Source organism: Neopelma chrysocephalum, unplaced genomic scaffold (assembly GCF_003984885.1).
Source record: "Neopelma chrysocephalum unplaced genomic scaffold, ASM398488v2 Primary Assembly neopelma1_97102, whole genome shotgun sequence".
Classification (NCBI taxonomy): domain Eukaryota; kingdom Metazoa; phylum Chordata; class Aves; order Passeriformes; family Pipridae; genus Neopelma; species Neopelma chrysocephalum.
The window spans coordinates 5,287,884-5,301,872 of NW_020925744.1; the positions used below are offsets into that span (position 1 = coordinate 5,287,884).

At 36.3% G+C, this 13,989-nt stretch overlaps 1 protein-coding gene across 7 annotated transcripts in view; it reads left to right on the top strand.

The window, feature by feature from the left end:
• ADAMTS6 (ADAM metallopeptidase with thrombospondin type 1 motif 6) overlaps window positions 1–13,989 on the top strand; it is a 155,694-nt gene that overhangs the window by 107,016 nt on the left and 34,689 nt on the right. For all 7 annotated transcript variants that reach the window (XR_003532257.1, XM_027671515.1, XM_027671520.1 and 4 more), the window contains 6 exons: window positions 3,224–3,326; window positions 4,276–4,409; window positions 5,864–5,987; window positions 7,228–7,308; window positions 10,334–10,497; window positions 12,189–12,327. Coding sequence is in view for 6 of the 7 variants with exons in the window: in XM_027671515.1 (XP_027527316.1) it covers window positions 3,224–3,326; window positions 4,276–4,409; window positions 5,864–5,987; window positions 7,228–7,308; window positions 10,334–10,497; window positions 12,189–12,327 (745 nt within the window). In the remaining variant the exon portion in view is untranslated. The remainder of the gene's footprint in view (window positions 1–3,223; window positions 3,327–4,275; window positions 4,410–5,863; window positions 5,988–7,227; window positions 7,309–10,333; window positions 10,498–12,188; window positions 12,328–13,989) is intronic.

The window sequence follows — 13,989 nt, forward strand, 5'->3', positions numbered from 1 at the left end:
AACATTAGCTTCTGGAAACAATAGTGTGGTAAAAAGAACACGCTCATCAAAAAATTATTTTCTACCACCAACCACACTATTTCTAACAAAAATATATGTATTTTTCCACCTAAAGTATTGTAATTAAAAAAAATACAAAATGCTAATAGAGTTGCAAGGCACAGTATTTCTCAGTTCAAGTAGGTAATTGATTTGTAATATGTATAAGGATGTGAATCTTAAATTTTATTTACTTCTAAAACGGTAAAAACCTCCTTTTTATTTGAATGATGAGAAGCATGATTTGCTTACAAATTATGGGAATATTTTATTTATATAACTGTGTATACATATTTCTGTAAGTTTCTTCTTCAGTCCTTTCTCTTAATAGAATGTAGGCAAATGGTTCTTGTTATTCCTTTCATTGTGCATATATTCACAGGTATTATTCCTTGCTTTCATAACTTTAATATTTTCAAGCAATTTTTTTCTAAAACGAATTCATATGAGAAGCTACATCTTGTAATCTGAGTTTGAACCACTGTGTGTGGTGGGGGGAAACAGTTTTCCCCCTAGAGTTATAAAATGGTAAACCCCCAGGGGGTGGTGACCCTTGGGGTTTGACCCAATCAGCGCTCCTGCAAAATATAAACATTATCACACTTAGACTGGAAAAGAAAGTAATTGTAGTTGTTGTTGGAGGAGAGGTGGCCATGTTGTGAGCCACGAGGAAGGGGCAGGAGCCCCTTCGGGGGGCCACAGCCCCCCCAGCCCCCGGTTGGGGGGCTACAGGGACTTGGAACAGTGTTAAAACTGGACTGAGTATCTGTAGCTGAAAGCTGGGGGAAGCTTCTGCACCGGGAGCAGCAAAGGGAGCAGCGGCAAAACAGCACTGACCGAGAAGCAGTGGCAGAGAGCCAAGAGATAAGAGCAAGCAGCTAAGACAAGATGCAGCTAAGCAAAGAGACACAGAGTTGTCTGAAGAAAAGGTAAGCAGCAACAGAAAGAGAACTAAGCCACTACAGAGAGAGAGTTTGGGGTAAGGACTGCAACCAGAACTCCCCCAAACTCCTTTGAGACCCCTCCTAGGAGGAGTGAGATGGACTCTTGCTTGAGAAGAGTCTCAGAGGGCTACAGCACTGCTGAAAGAGGATCTAAGAAAGCTCAGGTGTCCCAGGAAGCTGGACCGGGACTGCCGATGGAATGTGGAGGAGGTTTCTCCCCCCTCCGCCCCCACTGCTGGCAAACTGGCAGTTCTGAGGCAGAACACAGAAAGCTCTGCAAATGGGGCTTGAATCCCCTGAAGATACAGACCGTCGCGAAGACCCTTGCGCTTCGTGATATGACCATGGTGGAGCGACCTTTGTCTGGGTGAACGCAGCCCATGGAAGACCCTTTGCCTGCGTCAAAGGGCTGAGAGGGGCTTGGATACCCCCCTCGTGTGTACTGGCAGAGATCCAGCTACAGCTGCTGCATGGAAGACAGAGAGACACTGCTGCCCTAGAAAGACTTGGTGCTCAGAGAGAGGAAAGGATCTTTTCCTTCTTCCCTCCTGGTCTTTTATTTGGAAGGGAGAAGTGATTTGATCCACTGTAAATACTGCTTTATTATAGTAGAGATAGTTAAGATTGTATATGATGTATTATACTAATTATTTGTTGTACAGTCTTGTAATATATCCCTTTCCCCCCATTTTGAGTCTCGTGTGGTGTCTGGAAAACCCATCCCACACTGGGTTGAGATGTGGGAGGGGGGCTAGGACTTGGGAATTGGATTCTGGGGCTCTCAAACTATGACATTGTGTTTCTCATCTTCTCTGAGGTATTTGGTAATAGGAGACAATGAGTTCAATCACTGAAGTCTGCCTGACCCCAAACTTCAAGATAAACAGATGTTTGGTGTTGTGTCAGTGTTGGTTCAATAATTTGTTAGTACTTTTTTAATTCAAAATGTCTTCTCCTCAGGACCTTCTTCAGACATGATTTTAAGTTCTCATACATTTGCTAGGTCCTGCCTCATGATTGGCAGTCTCATAAAAGAGCACTTGGAAACACAAGCAGTCTGTCACTTGACAAGAATAATCAATGTACTGTAGCTGCATGAAAAAAGTGAAAAGAGAAGCAGTTATTGCACGTGGGCTAGCTATTATAAGATCTTGATTAATGTATAATGAGAATAATAATTATTATGTTAATATTTGCATTGTGCAGTAAATTTTTAGCATCCATGTTCATAGAGACCCTTTCACTTGAATGCATTTCAGATTCCTGAGAAGTGCTAACTGGCTTAGATACATAGGAAGACAAGGAGAACTGCCATAATATGGATTCTTGTGTTGCTGATAAAATAGTAATATTTATTGACACCTCTGATGTCTGTCAAACAAATTCTTTTCCAGTCTAAACATGATTTTAATCTGTATTTTTAAATACTGTCTGATGAAGCTTGTAATTTCAGCAGGTACTTAAACATTGATAACAATGTTTAATGTGCTGGGGGTGGATTCAAGATTACTTGTCATTATTACTTTGAATCTGCTTATGAAAAATATGAGAAATAGCAAAGAATTCTGTTTCTCTGTAATTCTTTTCAAGATTAATTTAACTTAAATCTACCCTCATTCCAAGTAAAAAAGATACCTTAAGAGTTTTGTAAATGGTAATGCAAAGCAATGAAAATTTAAATGTAAGTTTTTGGTTTTTGATCCTGGAGGCTGGTAGTAATCAGAGCCAGGCATGCTATCTGTTCTCAGTCTCAACCTTAAAACAATACTTTCGTCAAGGCTACAAGTAAACAGGAATGATACAGCTCTCTAGAAAATGCTTTATTTTTTTCTTGATGTCTTAGTAATATGTCTCAGTACAGCTGCTTAGTACAGTATAACTGAGCCTACAGTTCTTACCAATTTTTTTTCCAGCTGTTTTTAATGTGTTTATAAGGAGGTAGCTGATGGATTGATTATGATGCATAGTTTGACAGGATTCTGATTTTCCAGTTTTATGGAAGCTATTATGTAACACTTACCTGTCTTTAAATTACTTCAGATATTTCATGCCAGCCTATGGTTGCAAAATAGGCACTTCAACTGTATACTAATAAAACAAATTTCAGAATTGGAGCCATAAGACAAAGCAGGAAATCATCTTCTAATCTCTTGCATGATTGTAGTTATGGTATAAGCATTTAAGCATTTCCTTTCATGTTTATATTTGGAATAAATAAATTTTTTTGTCTCATGTTTTAGCCATGTCCTTCAGGGGCCCGTGATTTTCGAGAGAAGCAATGTGCAGATTTTGACAATATGCCTTTCCGGGGCAAGTATTATAACTGGAAACCCTACACTGGAGGTAATGGTTAGCATTGCAAAAATGTTATCTTGATGGGAAATCTTCAAAATTATATAAATGTTATATAGAGAGTAATGATTGTAAATAGAATGTTTTGATTAAAACAGAATGAGCTAACTTTGTTAAACTCATACTTTTGTCAGTTGCTGATAATGTTGCAGAAGAGCAACATTTCTCTATCCTGGTAGATTTTGGTTTGCTGGGGAGGGGAGTGAGCATCAAAAAGACTCCACTTAAAAAATATGGAGCCCTTTTCCACCTGCAATTGCAATAGAAGGGCTGTAATTTTCTTTCTTTTTTTGAGATAGTTTAATCAAGTTTTGTTATGTTTCTGTCATTTTTCAAAGTTCTTCAATTGCCCCTTTTTTTTTTCCTGTTCTAAAGCCTGAAAGCTTTAGAAAGTTTTTGTATTTTATTAACCTGAATGGTTTTACCAATGATTTTTGGCTTACAAACCTAAATGGTTTTACCAATGGTTTTTTAGATTAAAAGCCTAAAAAAGGTAATTATTATCATGGGGTTTGAGCTGTACTATAATTCAAATAGGACTGAATTCCTAATTGAAATAGCCTTATCTTGGCTTTCAAATTTACCTTGATATACTTCTAGCACTACATTCTGTTCTTATTCCTCCTTTTCAAATAGTAAAGTGGTATCCTTATTGTTTTAAATTATTCAATAATCATTAGGATTGTGTTAACATAATGGAATTTTTATGGAGCCAGCCAACCTTGACATGTCTTTCTATGTGAAATAATCTTTTTTGCAAGAAAGAAGAGTCAAGTAAAGAAATCAGGGGAAGTTAAGTAAAGTTTGTACATTATATGTCTCAGGTATAAGACTAGAAACTTCACATCTGTTTATGCATAATATTTATACCTAAACATTAATTTTTCAAGATTTCTGTTCGTTGTATTTCTTTTTTCTTTCATTTGTTTTTATTGTCCAGGTGGGGTTAAACCATGTGCATTAAACTGCTTGGCTGAAGGTTATAATTTTTACACTGAACGTGCTCCTGCAGTAATAGATGGGACTCAGTGCAATGCTGATTCACTGGATATCTGTATCAATGGAGAATGCAAGGTTACAAATGTTTTATAGAGTACTTACGGATTACTTTGTTGTGTCTGCTGTCACCTACATTTAATTATGGTACTTGTATATCATATGAAATGGGAGTGTTGACAGGTCAAGTTGTTAATAAAAGTGTAAGATTGAGACAAAAAGATAAAAAAAGGTATTGCATAAAATAGACAAATCATTTGAATTTCAGTAGCTTCTCACAGACATTCATAGAATCTGTCATTTTGTCTCTTTTCTTACTTTATGGTTTCTGTTGAAGAGTTGATGGAAAGAACAACAGATGAACAGATTCTTTGAGCTGTTCCATGGCCTGTTCCATCATTTCAGTTAGAACACCACTCTGGCTGAAAAACAGTAAATGGGAACATACTAATTTGTTTGTCTCTAATGAGTTCATCTTATTACAAAAATCCTGCTGTTAATGTAATTGAAACAGAAAGTTGTCACTGTTGCTCTTTAGTTCTAGGAAAAAGATAATGATGCAAGTATTTGCCATTTACTAAAAGTCTGCCATGTTTTAGTAAACTAGCGAAAAAATCTCAAGTTGAGAATGAGCCATGAATAAAGTTGGGTGTCTGTCATCTTGATGAATCAGTAAGTAGAAATCTAAATGGTTAGAACTATAATATTTTGTCAGTTATTTAAAGTATTTTAAATTCTCTTATGATCTATTTATTGACTGTTTAGAAGATGGCAGATAATATTGTTAGACAGTAAAAAAAGACAGGCAAAGAGTTATGCAGCTACCTTCTTCTTTGTATAAATCCTGGAGAAAATTGGCAAGCTGCAGTGTTCGTTCTGTTTACAACCTACTTGTTTCATCCTTCTATCTTTTTTTCCCAAAGGCTCTGTCCTTATTTTCATTTTTAAAAATTTCTTTTCATCTAATACAGCGTGCAATTCAGCCTTTCACTATGTTTTATTCTGCATTTCTTCTTAGTTTGAAGTCATTTACACTTTACATTCAGACTTATGAAAATTGCAAGTTTTCCTTGCAGGATATGGAAATGTAGGTCTATGAAGTTGTAATGCCTTTGGAATTAGAAATATTGCTTATGCTGTATAAATGTTTAAGGAACTAACAGCAAATGTTTACCTTAACAAAGCAATATAGAGGGCACACAGCTGTTGTAATGTTAAATAACAACATCACTAATCATTTATTGATAACCGTAATAATTTTATTGTTTGCAAAACACTGAAATCCCTTTCTGAAAGTCACATTAGAAGTACAAGGTTCTTATTTATTAAGATTTGATAACAACTCTAAAATATGGATTCTTCTCCTTTTTTATTTTCTTTCACTGACAGGGAAAAACCACTAAAAGTACTGACTATCAAAAACAGAGTAGATAAAAAGAAGAACCGAATATCTCAAACTTGAGAGAAAAACTTCAAAAATAGTGGTGCAAGGCCATCACCCTGTTCAAATATTTGTTCTTATCTGTTCTCAGCATGTAGGTTGTGATAATATTTTGGGTTCTGATGCTAAGGAAGATAGATGCCGTGTTTGTGGAGGAGATGGGAGTACATGTGAAGCCACTGAAGGTTTCTTCAATGACTCATTGCCCAGAGGAGGTATGTACGTGTATGTCCATTCTGTTACACGGTACATTTAGATGACTCTTCAGTAAATGCCAGTGCTGCCTTGATTCCCAATATGACATTGCTGCTGGTCATTCACTTGGACTCCTTTTGCCTCATTCTTTCCTTTTTTTCTGTATTAGTTTGGTATTATCTTAAATACAATGTGTTTCATTACTGAATACTTAGTTCTGTTGGTCTTTAATGCACTAAAAGAACTGAGTGGAGGGTGTTTTGTTATTATTTAATTATGGTGGTATAGTAAGAGTAGTGTTGTGTATTATTTTACTGTGTATGGTAGAATCTGGTAGTCATGCATGACATTTTAAAGTAGCAAAAATCCAGAAATGTTCATCATATTAAGAACTCAGAAAATGTGCATAGGCAATTATTTTAAAACTTAGCTCAGAAAAAAAAGAAAATATTAGTCTTTGTGTTATCAGTTTTAGACTCACTAATATGGGAAAAGGAGTGACACACTGGAGTTAGTTCAGTTCAGTGAGCAATCAGTAAGATTATACAGATCTGGAGCTCTTGACCCTCTGTGAGGAGAGGTTGAGAGAACTGGGCTTGGACAGTTCTCTCTAGCCCGGAGAATCCCCTGGTTTGTGGTGACCTCGTATCAGCCTTCCAGTACCTGTGAGGAGGTTATGGAGAAAACAGGCTCTTTGCACTGCTGGGTACCTGGTGGAAGATGATACAATGGCTGTAAATTGATAGAAGAAAGGTGCTTACCAAATGGAATAAAAAAATATTTTCCCAGGAGGGCAGTTTAGCAGTGGAGCACATTGCCCAGAAAAGTTATACAGTTTCCATCTTTGGAGTTTTTCATGACCCAGGAAGATAAACTACTTAGTAACTTTGGTCCAATTTGCCCCTGCTTGTAGCTGGAAGTTGGACTTAATGACTGACTGAGGTCCTCACTCACCTAAATTATCCTAGAATCCTAAAGTAATTTTATGTGTTAATTGCTTCTGATACACTGATGAAAATACTTTATTAGTACTTAAAAAAAGGAATTCCTGAATACATAAGTTCCTCTTATCAGTTCAAAATTTTCATGTGAAGTTTAAAGAACTTTCTTTTATATAATGTGAAAGCAAATGTTCAAGTACTTTTGAATCCTGTATCTCATAGTAATTTTTTGTTGTAAGTAATTCACTAATGGTTAGTTACATTGTTTAATATTGATGAATGTAACCAACAACAAGTAAAATTTATCTTTGTCTTATAGGATATTTGGAAGTGGTTCAAATTCCAAGAGGTTCTGTGCACATTGAAATAAGAGAAGTGGTAATGTCAAAGAACTATATTGGTAAGAGCATGGTTTAAATAGCAGACTGTTATTTAAGTCAGAGTTTATGTTGTGATTTGAAGATACATTTTCTGGTTTGGCCAAACCATACACAAAGTAGAAGTAGCAGAGGGAATAGTTAGCTGCAAATACTAGGTTGTGATCAGACAGTTACAGCAGTTAGTTAGGATATATTCCCTTGAATGGAGCTGTTGAAATACACCACGTATACACCTCCTTGTCCATTCAGTGCAAAGTCATGTCAAAGTCACTACAGTAGAAGTGTTAGACTTGAACTGAAGTGGATGAGGAAATAATACTCAATATGAGGAAATAAAATACTCAATAATGAGGAAATAAATAATCTACTGTCCCACTGTGAAGTAATGTCATCCATCTGGGAAGTCTCTTGGGGGATTATAATGTTTTAAAACACAATTTTATTTCATCAGCAACTATAGTTACTTAAATGCTAACAATGCCGTCTCCATACTTCAAGGCAATTAATGTACTCCTTCCACAGTGTTGCTTTTGTAGGGACTAGATGCCATTCCTGGTTTATAGATAAGGAAAATGAGATGCAGAAAAACTGTGTAATTGAGTGAGATCACTCAGGAAACCTATTGTAAAGCACAGGATTAAATTCAGATTCCCAGATTATTATTAATTTCTTTAAAGACTATTAAATGTGCTTTCTGTTTTTGTTTAATAGTGGTATTTACAAATCTGACTTAGTCAAACTAAAGACAGCATGCATTTCCGAAAGTTTCTGTACCTTGGTTTGAATAACAGTCAGTTGACAGTGGTGCAAGAACACCAATTTCTTAGACAGAAGTAGATTAGAGAGCTGATTGGGTCTACAGCTAACTAACAGATTAACACTACCAAAAGCTATTACCTGTTTAAACTGAAAAGCAGCTGCAGGGGCTACTTATGCCAGTCTGTAGTCCATGTAGTTGGTATATAACACTAACATTTGGGAAAGGATTTGTGATATTTGTGAGTTAGAAAGGCAATTATCCTCATAGTCACATAAATTCCTAAGTGGATTATATTGACAATAATGGTACTGTTGAATACCTACCTTTCTTTCTGCCTGCAACCACTTCTGAAATTCAGCAGATATTCAATCTCCTTCAATTCTGCAGGAATAATAACACTACTAGCAATTGAGTGCTTCTATTCTTTCAGCATCATGTTCCCCATGGCCCCTCCCCCATTTCAAAATATACTATGTGTAAGTTTGCTTCTATATCCTGTAGTGACATTTCAAACAGAGGTGGTTAGAGGGAGGTGTACTATTATAGTCATTTTCTGTGAAAAACTCTTTCATGGACGAGTGAAAACCAGAACAAAGATACTCCTACAATTGTTTGTTATTCTTCTGTAGGAATAGAGAGAGGAAAGTGATCTGGAAAAGCATTTTGATTGGCACGATCTGAATAAAATGAATGGAAGATGGAAATTTTTTGGCTTAAATAGAAAATACAATTTCATTTATATTTAATCTGGCCACAGATCTAAAAATGTACAGTTGTACATAAATACTTTTTTTATGTGCTTGTCACAATTTCAAGGGATTTCCTGAGTTCCAGGCTCTCTCCTCACTACTATGATTCATGACACAATACAATGACTTCACAAATAGGGAATTCCTCTCCGTTACTAGTTTCTTGTTTATCATCTCCTTCTGGTACTACAGAACTTCTATAGACAATAAGGAACTTAAATTACTTGGAGAATTCCAGGTAAGTGAATGTATCAGAGCTAGTTTCTTCACTCTAAACACATGAGTATTTCCAAAGTAAATCCAAGCAAGTCAATGCAATTGGATTTATGCTATGGAAAGATGTTCATTTTTAGACCCTTTGGTGCTGATGGAAATGGTTACTAATCCCTGCTGAATATTACTGTCATCAGCCGAACATTACTGCCTCTCCCACTGTCTCTTGCTCGTATGAATGCTCTCTGATATGTTTTAGAAAATTCAAGTATCCTTGAGACATTTTCCGTAACTGTTTAAGGTAAACCAACTACCCACATGCATGCAATTGAGAATAAAACATCACACAACCAAAGTTGTCTTAATCCTTAACGTTATGATATGAATTATTTCCCTATCCAGTAAAGTCAGTTATATGTCTCAACAAAAAATGACAAGCTTTTTGATTATGGGTTTCCAACCATCATTTTCCCTTTAAAAACATGTTTTAAAGTAAGCATATAAGTGAAATATGTATATTGGTAATCTTCACCTTAAGTCAAGAAGTTAGTATCTAATTAACAGAATATTAATCTTAAGAGCCAATGTCAATTTCATATTTAGAAATTTATTCTGATATTATTGATAAAATATCAAATACAAATCCCTGAATAATATGTGCTTGTCCATCCTAGTGGTTCGTTAGCTATGAAATATCTGTTTTATCTACAGTTCTTTTATGGTTCAAGGCTGTAATTTAGGAACAATAAAATATCCTATCAGATTAAGTACCTAATGCTTAGGTTTGTGGTAGAAATATCTTGTATTTATGGTTTAATAAGGAAAAAATAGTGAACAAAGGAAAGAAATCAAGAGGTGATTGGAGTCATGTGTCGGACTAAATGTTCCTTCTCTGTTTTCCTCTGGACATTATCTGAGATACTTATTCCATGACATGGTTTCTTAAACTAAAGATGAGGTTGATTATACGTTTCAGACCTGCATCTGTTTTATGTAGATCAGCATACATTGCTCATGGGCTCAGTTTTTAAGTTTAAGATATATTGTAAGTTGTGTGAGGCATTCCGGTTTGTTCCATATAGCATCTGCACATTGAAACCTGCAAAGTACATCTGCATATTGAATATTATTGCAGAGGTGAAACTTGATTTGCATGAGGGATCTTTTGACCAAGGCTAAAGAAAAGGTTTTATATTGCTTGAAAAAACAGTGATACAGAGCTCAAGTTCACATACTTCTAACAGCTTAGTAGACTAATTTACAATGGCTTCTCCATTATAAATGCTGCTTCCAATTTTTAGGTGGCTTGTATTTTTTTTTAAGCTTTAAAATCTGAAGAGGATGACTACTATATTAATGGTGCCTGGACTATTGACTGGCCAAGAAAGTTTGATGTTGCTGGAACTGCTTTCTATTACAAGAGGCCAACAGATGAACCAGAATCTTTGGAAGCACTAGGCCCTACTTCAGAAAATCTCATAGTCATGGTAAAGTTATAATTAAATATTTCTGAAATTTGAAATATATATTTGTGTTTTGAGAAAAGGCAAGGTCATGAATGAAATAAAAATAAGTTATGTTTTCAAAAACTGTACAGCTCGCTTAGCTGGGACTTTGCATGAGTGTTTTTAATACAGCTTTCCTACCTTTCAAAACTGACTGCAAACATTGCAGTGAAACAGGGAAAGAGTCAGAAGAGCACCAGGCAGTCTCACAGAAAATGCCTCATCTCTGTTAAATGTGGTTCACACTAATGGTAGCAGAAATCGTAAATGAGCCGTACATTTTATCTCTGCATGCTGCTGATACATGATAGTCCCTGACAGTTCTGTAGATGTCAGTTTTAAACCTGGCCTGAGTATGACGTATATATACTCTTACCACAGAAAGAGTATCATTAGTTGACCCATGTTAAAGTACATTGCTGTGACACACATTGCTCTGAACAGATTTGATAAGGTATGAGGATGTAACAGAAGATGCGACCAGGATCCTGTCTCTGACAACAGGCAATAGTGAGTGAGCCTGCTGTTTCACTGCTATGCTGAGGAGTATAAGAACAGAGCGATACTTTCGCAATATAGTCCGTCAGCTGCCAGGTTTGCAGTTCAGGAGTTGCCTGAGCCAGATGGGACATTTTTTGTGTCGAATAATTGTTGCATGGATATTCACATTTTAGGCAGCATTTTCAAGCACCTGAATCATCTTTTTATCTTCTGTAGCTGTGGATAAGCTAGAGAGTCCATACAGAAGGAGTATACAATTATTATAGTGCCTTTTCTCATTCAGTCAGTGTCACTGACCTTTCTTTCTGCAAGTTCTCTGCTCTTTCATCCAATGAAGGTAGGCAGAAGCGCTTCTGAAAAATGTAACAGAAAGTAGAAATGGATTAGAAGTAGCACTAAGATGAGTCAGATTGCTGCATCTAACATGATTATATATTACTAGCAATGAAAAAAAAGTTCGTTAGAGAGTCAAAGGCTACTGTTGGACAGGGTGGAAAGTGCAGTACAACAGTGAGGGTAGACAAAAAATCATGGTGATTGATGCACTTTTGTCTGTATTATGTGCAGTGATGTGGCTTCAGCAAGAGTTTTGATATTCCTTTAAAGGAATCACAGGTGTGATTCCACTAAGCATATGCTGTTGGTTGCATTAAGGAAAAACAATTACCTCAGCAACAGTCTGTTGTTGTTACTATTATTACTATTACTGTAGTTGCTAGAAGTGCTAACAAGGGCAGAGTTAGGCTCATAGCTGCTGTGTGGCTTGTACCCCTCACAAGATTTCAGTTAGAACTGCTACATGTTTGCACAGTAATGTCCTTATCCAACTTTGAGCTCCCATAGTTATTCAGCTCTCAAATTAATTTCCATGAGGACATTAATTTTATGAAAACTAGCTTTTTAGAACAATTTTTTCAGGAATAAAGAACTAATGGAAATTATCAAGTTGGGTTAAGGGAGGAAAAAAAAAAGCTCACCTTAAACAATAATACTTTTGTATATGTCTTAAAAGTTAGTACAGATTCTTGTGGGAATACCTAAAAGAACTACTGTAACTTCCTTTATTGCTTTGTTCCCTCTGACAGGACGTAACACATGCCTAGAATAAATGTCACTGTGTTTGCCCTCTGCTTGCCTGTTTTAATGGTATAACCAGTTGTTTTCAACTACAGATTCTGCTACAGGAACAAAATTTGGGTATAAGGTATAAATTCAGTGTTCCCATCTCTCGCACTGGCAGTGGAGACAATGAAGTTGGCTTTGCATGGAATCACCTGCCTTGGTCAGAATGTTCTGCCACTTGTACTGGAGGTAAGACACCAGGCAGTCAAGCTAAAGGGTAAACTGAATTGCAAGATACACTTCACTGTATAGTTATGTAGGTGACTAATTGAAAACATTTCTTTCAGGCATGCCTCAAACCTCAAACCTTAATGAACATTTATTTTAATCACAATGGATTTTATTGTTTTCAAGTACATTTAATATGTTCAGATCTTTTGATTAAATACAGTGTGTCTTGGCACAGTGTCTCTTTCTGCTGATACTTCTTCTGAGACCCTCTTGAAACTGGTATGTTTGATTTTCACAGGAACTTTGTTGATAAAGGACATCAGAAGTTTTGAGTAAGGAGATTAAAAGCCAGAAGGCAAAATAGGCACCCGTTATTAAAGAGATGTGTCTTTGTGTGTTTGTAGGTATGTTTCACACAATCTTAGTCAGTCCTCCTGTCCTCCAGCCACCAAAGTTTAGGATGCACACTGGCAGCTCCTCTATAGCAGATGATAACAGTTGGATTATACTTGCTAGCCCATAGCAATATGAGAGAATTGTTGCCCTTTGGCAGCAGTGGGGGATTTGTAGGTTGTCCCATGTGAATCATCATGGGTGGCTTTTGCCCACAATTTACTATATTCCTAATCCTCCCTCTAGTGGCCACCAATGCAATTCTTTACCTCTGGCTGGGAGAGCAGGACAGTTGGCTTCCTTCAAAGCCAACACCATTGCTGCTGCAAGGAACTGGTGAGTAGAAGTGCTGTGTGAACAGTATCTTTCTTCTCTCTGGAGACTGAATGAATCATCTCCCCAACATGCCTCTGTTTCAGAAGATTTGGGAGAGTGCTTTAAATCCATCTCAGAATTTCAGTTTCTACTGCGCTGTGAATAGCCCACAGCAAGAGGAAGATACCATATTTTTTTTAAAGAACCTTTGAAACAAATATTTTTCGCTTTCTTGTTTTCTGACTATTGGAAGCATTCATGTTTAGAACCACGATAACTCACCCTTCTGCTGGAAGTTGCTGTGGCTGTTACTACTTGTGTGCAGTGTAAATACAGTTTAGCCGTACATAATACACAGAGGACAGCACAAATTCTTTTCTCTGACACTAGAGAAAGTCTTGAAACAAAATAGAGAAAAATGGCAACTTTCTCCAGTATTTTTATTGTTCATTTGTTAGATTCCTGGGTTACAGGGTGCTTTTTTTAACTTCAATTTTAGTAATAATAACTGTGGTAGGGAAAGGAACATTTTAAAGGAGAAATATAAAGAATGGAAGTGCCTAGCTTATAGCAAAAGACAGTTCCAAGTATCAGAACCTTAGGGGTATTCTCAAATCCTATTTTTTATGATGGCAACAAGTTAATGATCTGTCTGACGTCATGGGAAATTTTCCACTGATTTAGGTAGAGGCAAGATTTTAGCCATGGATCTTCTGTCATGAAGGTCATTCTTATTTTACACATTTGACAGTATACAATGAAAAAATAAGTGGCTCTGAAGGAGTAGGCACTTGTCTAGATTAAAAAAATTGGATGTAATCATTAACTTTCAAGGGAAGATTTTTGAATTCCTAAAAAACTGTGTGTATTTATTATTTTTAAATTCAGAGGGAGGCAAAGGAGAGATTTTTTTTTTTTAATTTTTTTTTTTTGGTAGCTTATGGTGGCCAAACCAGGCACTTTTCTCTCCTG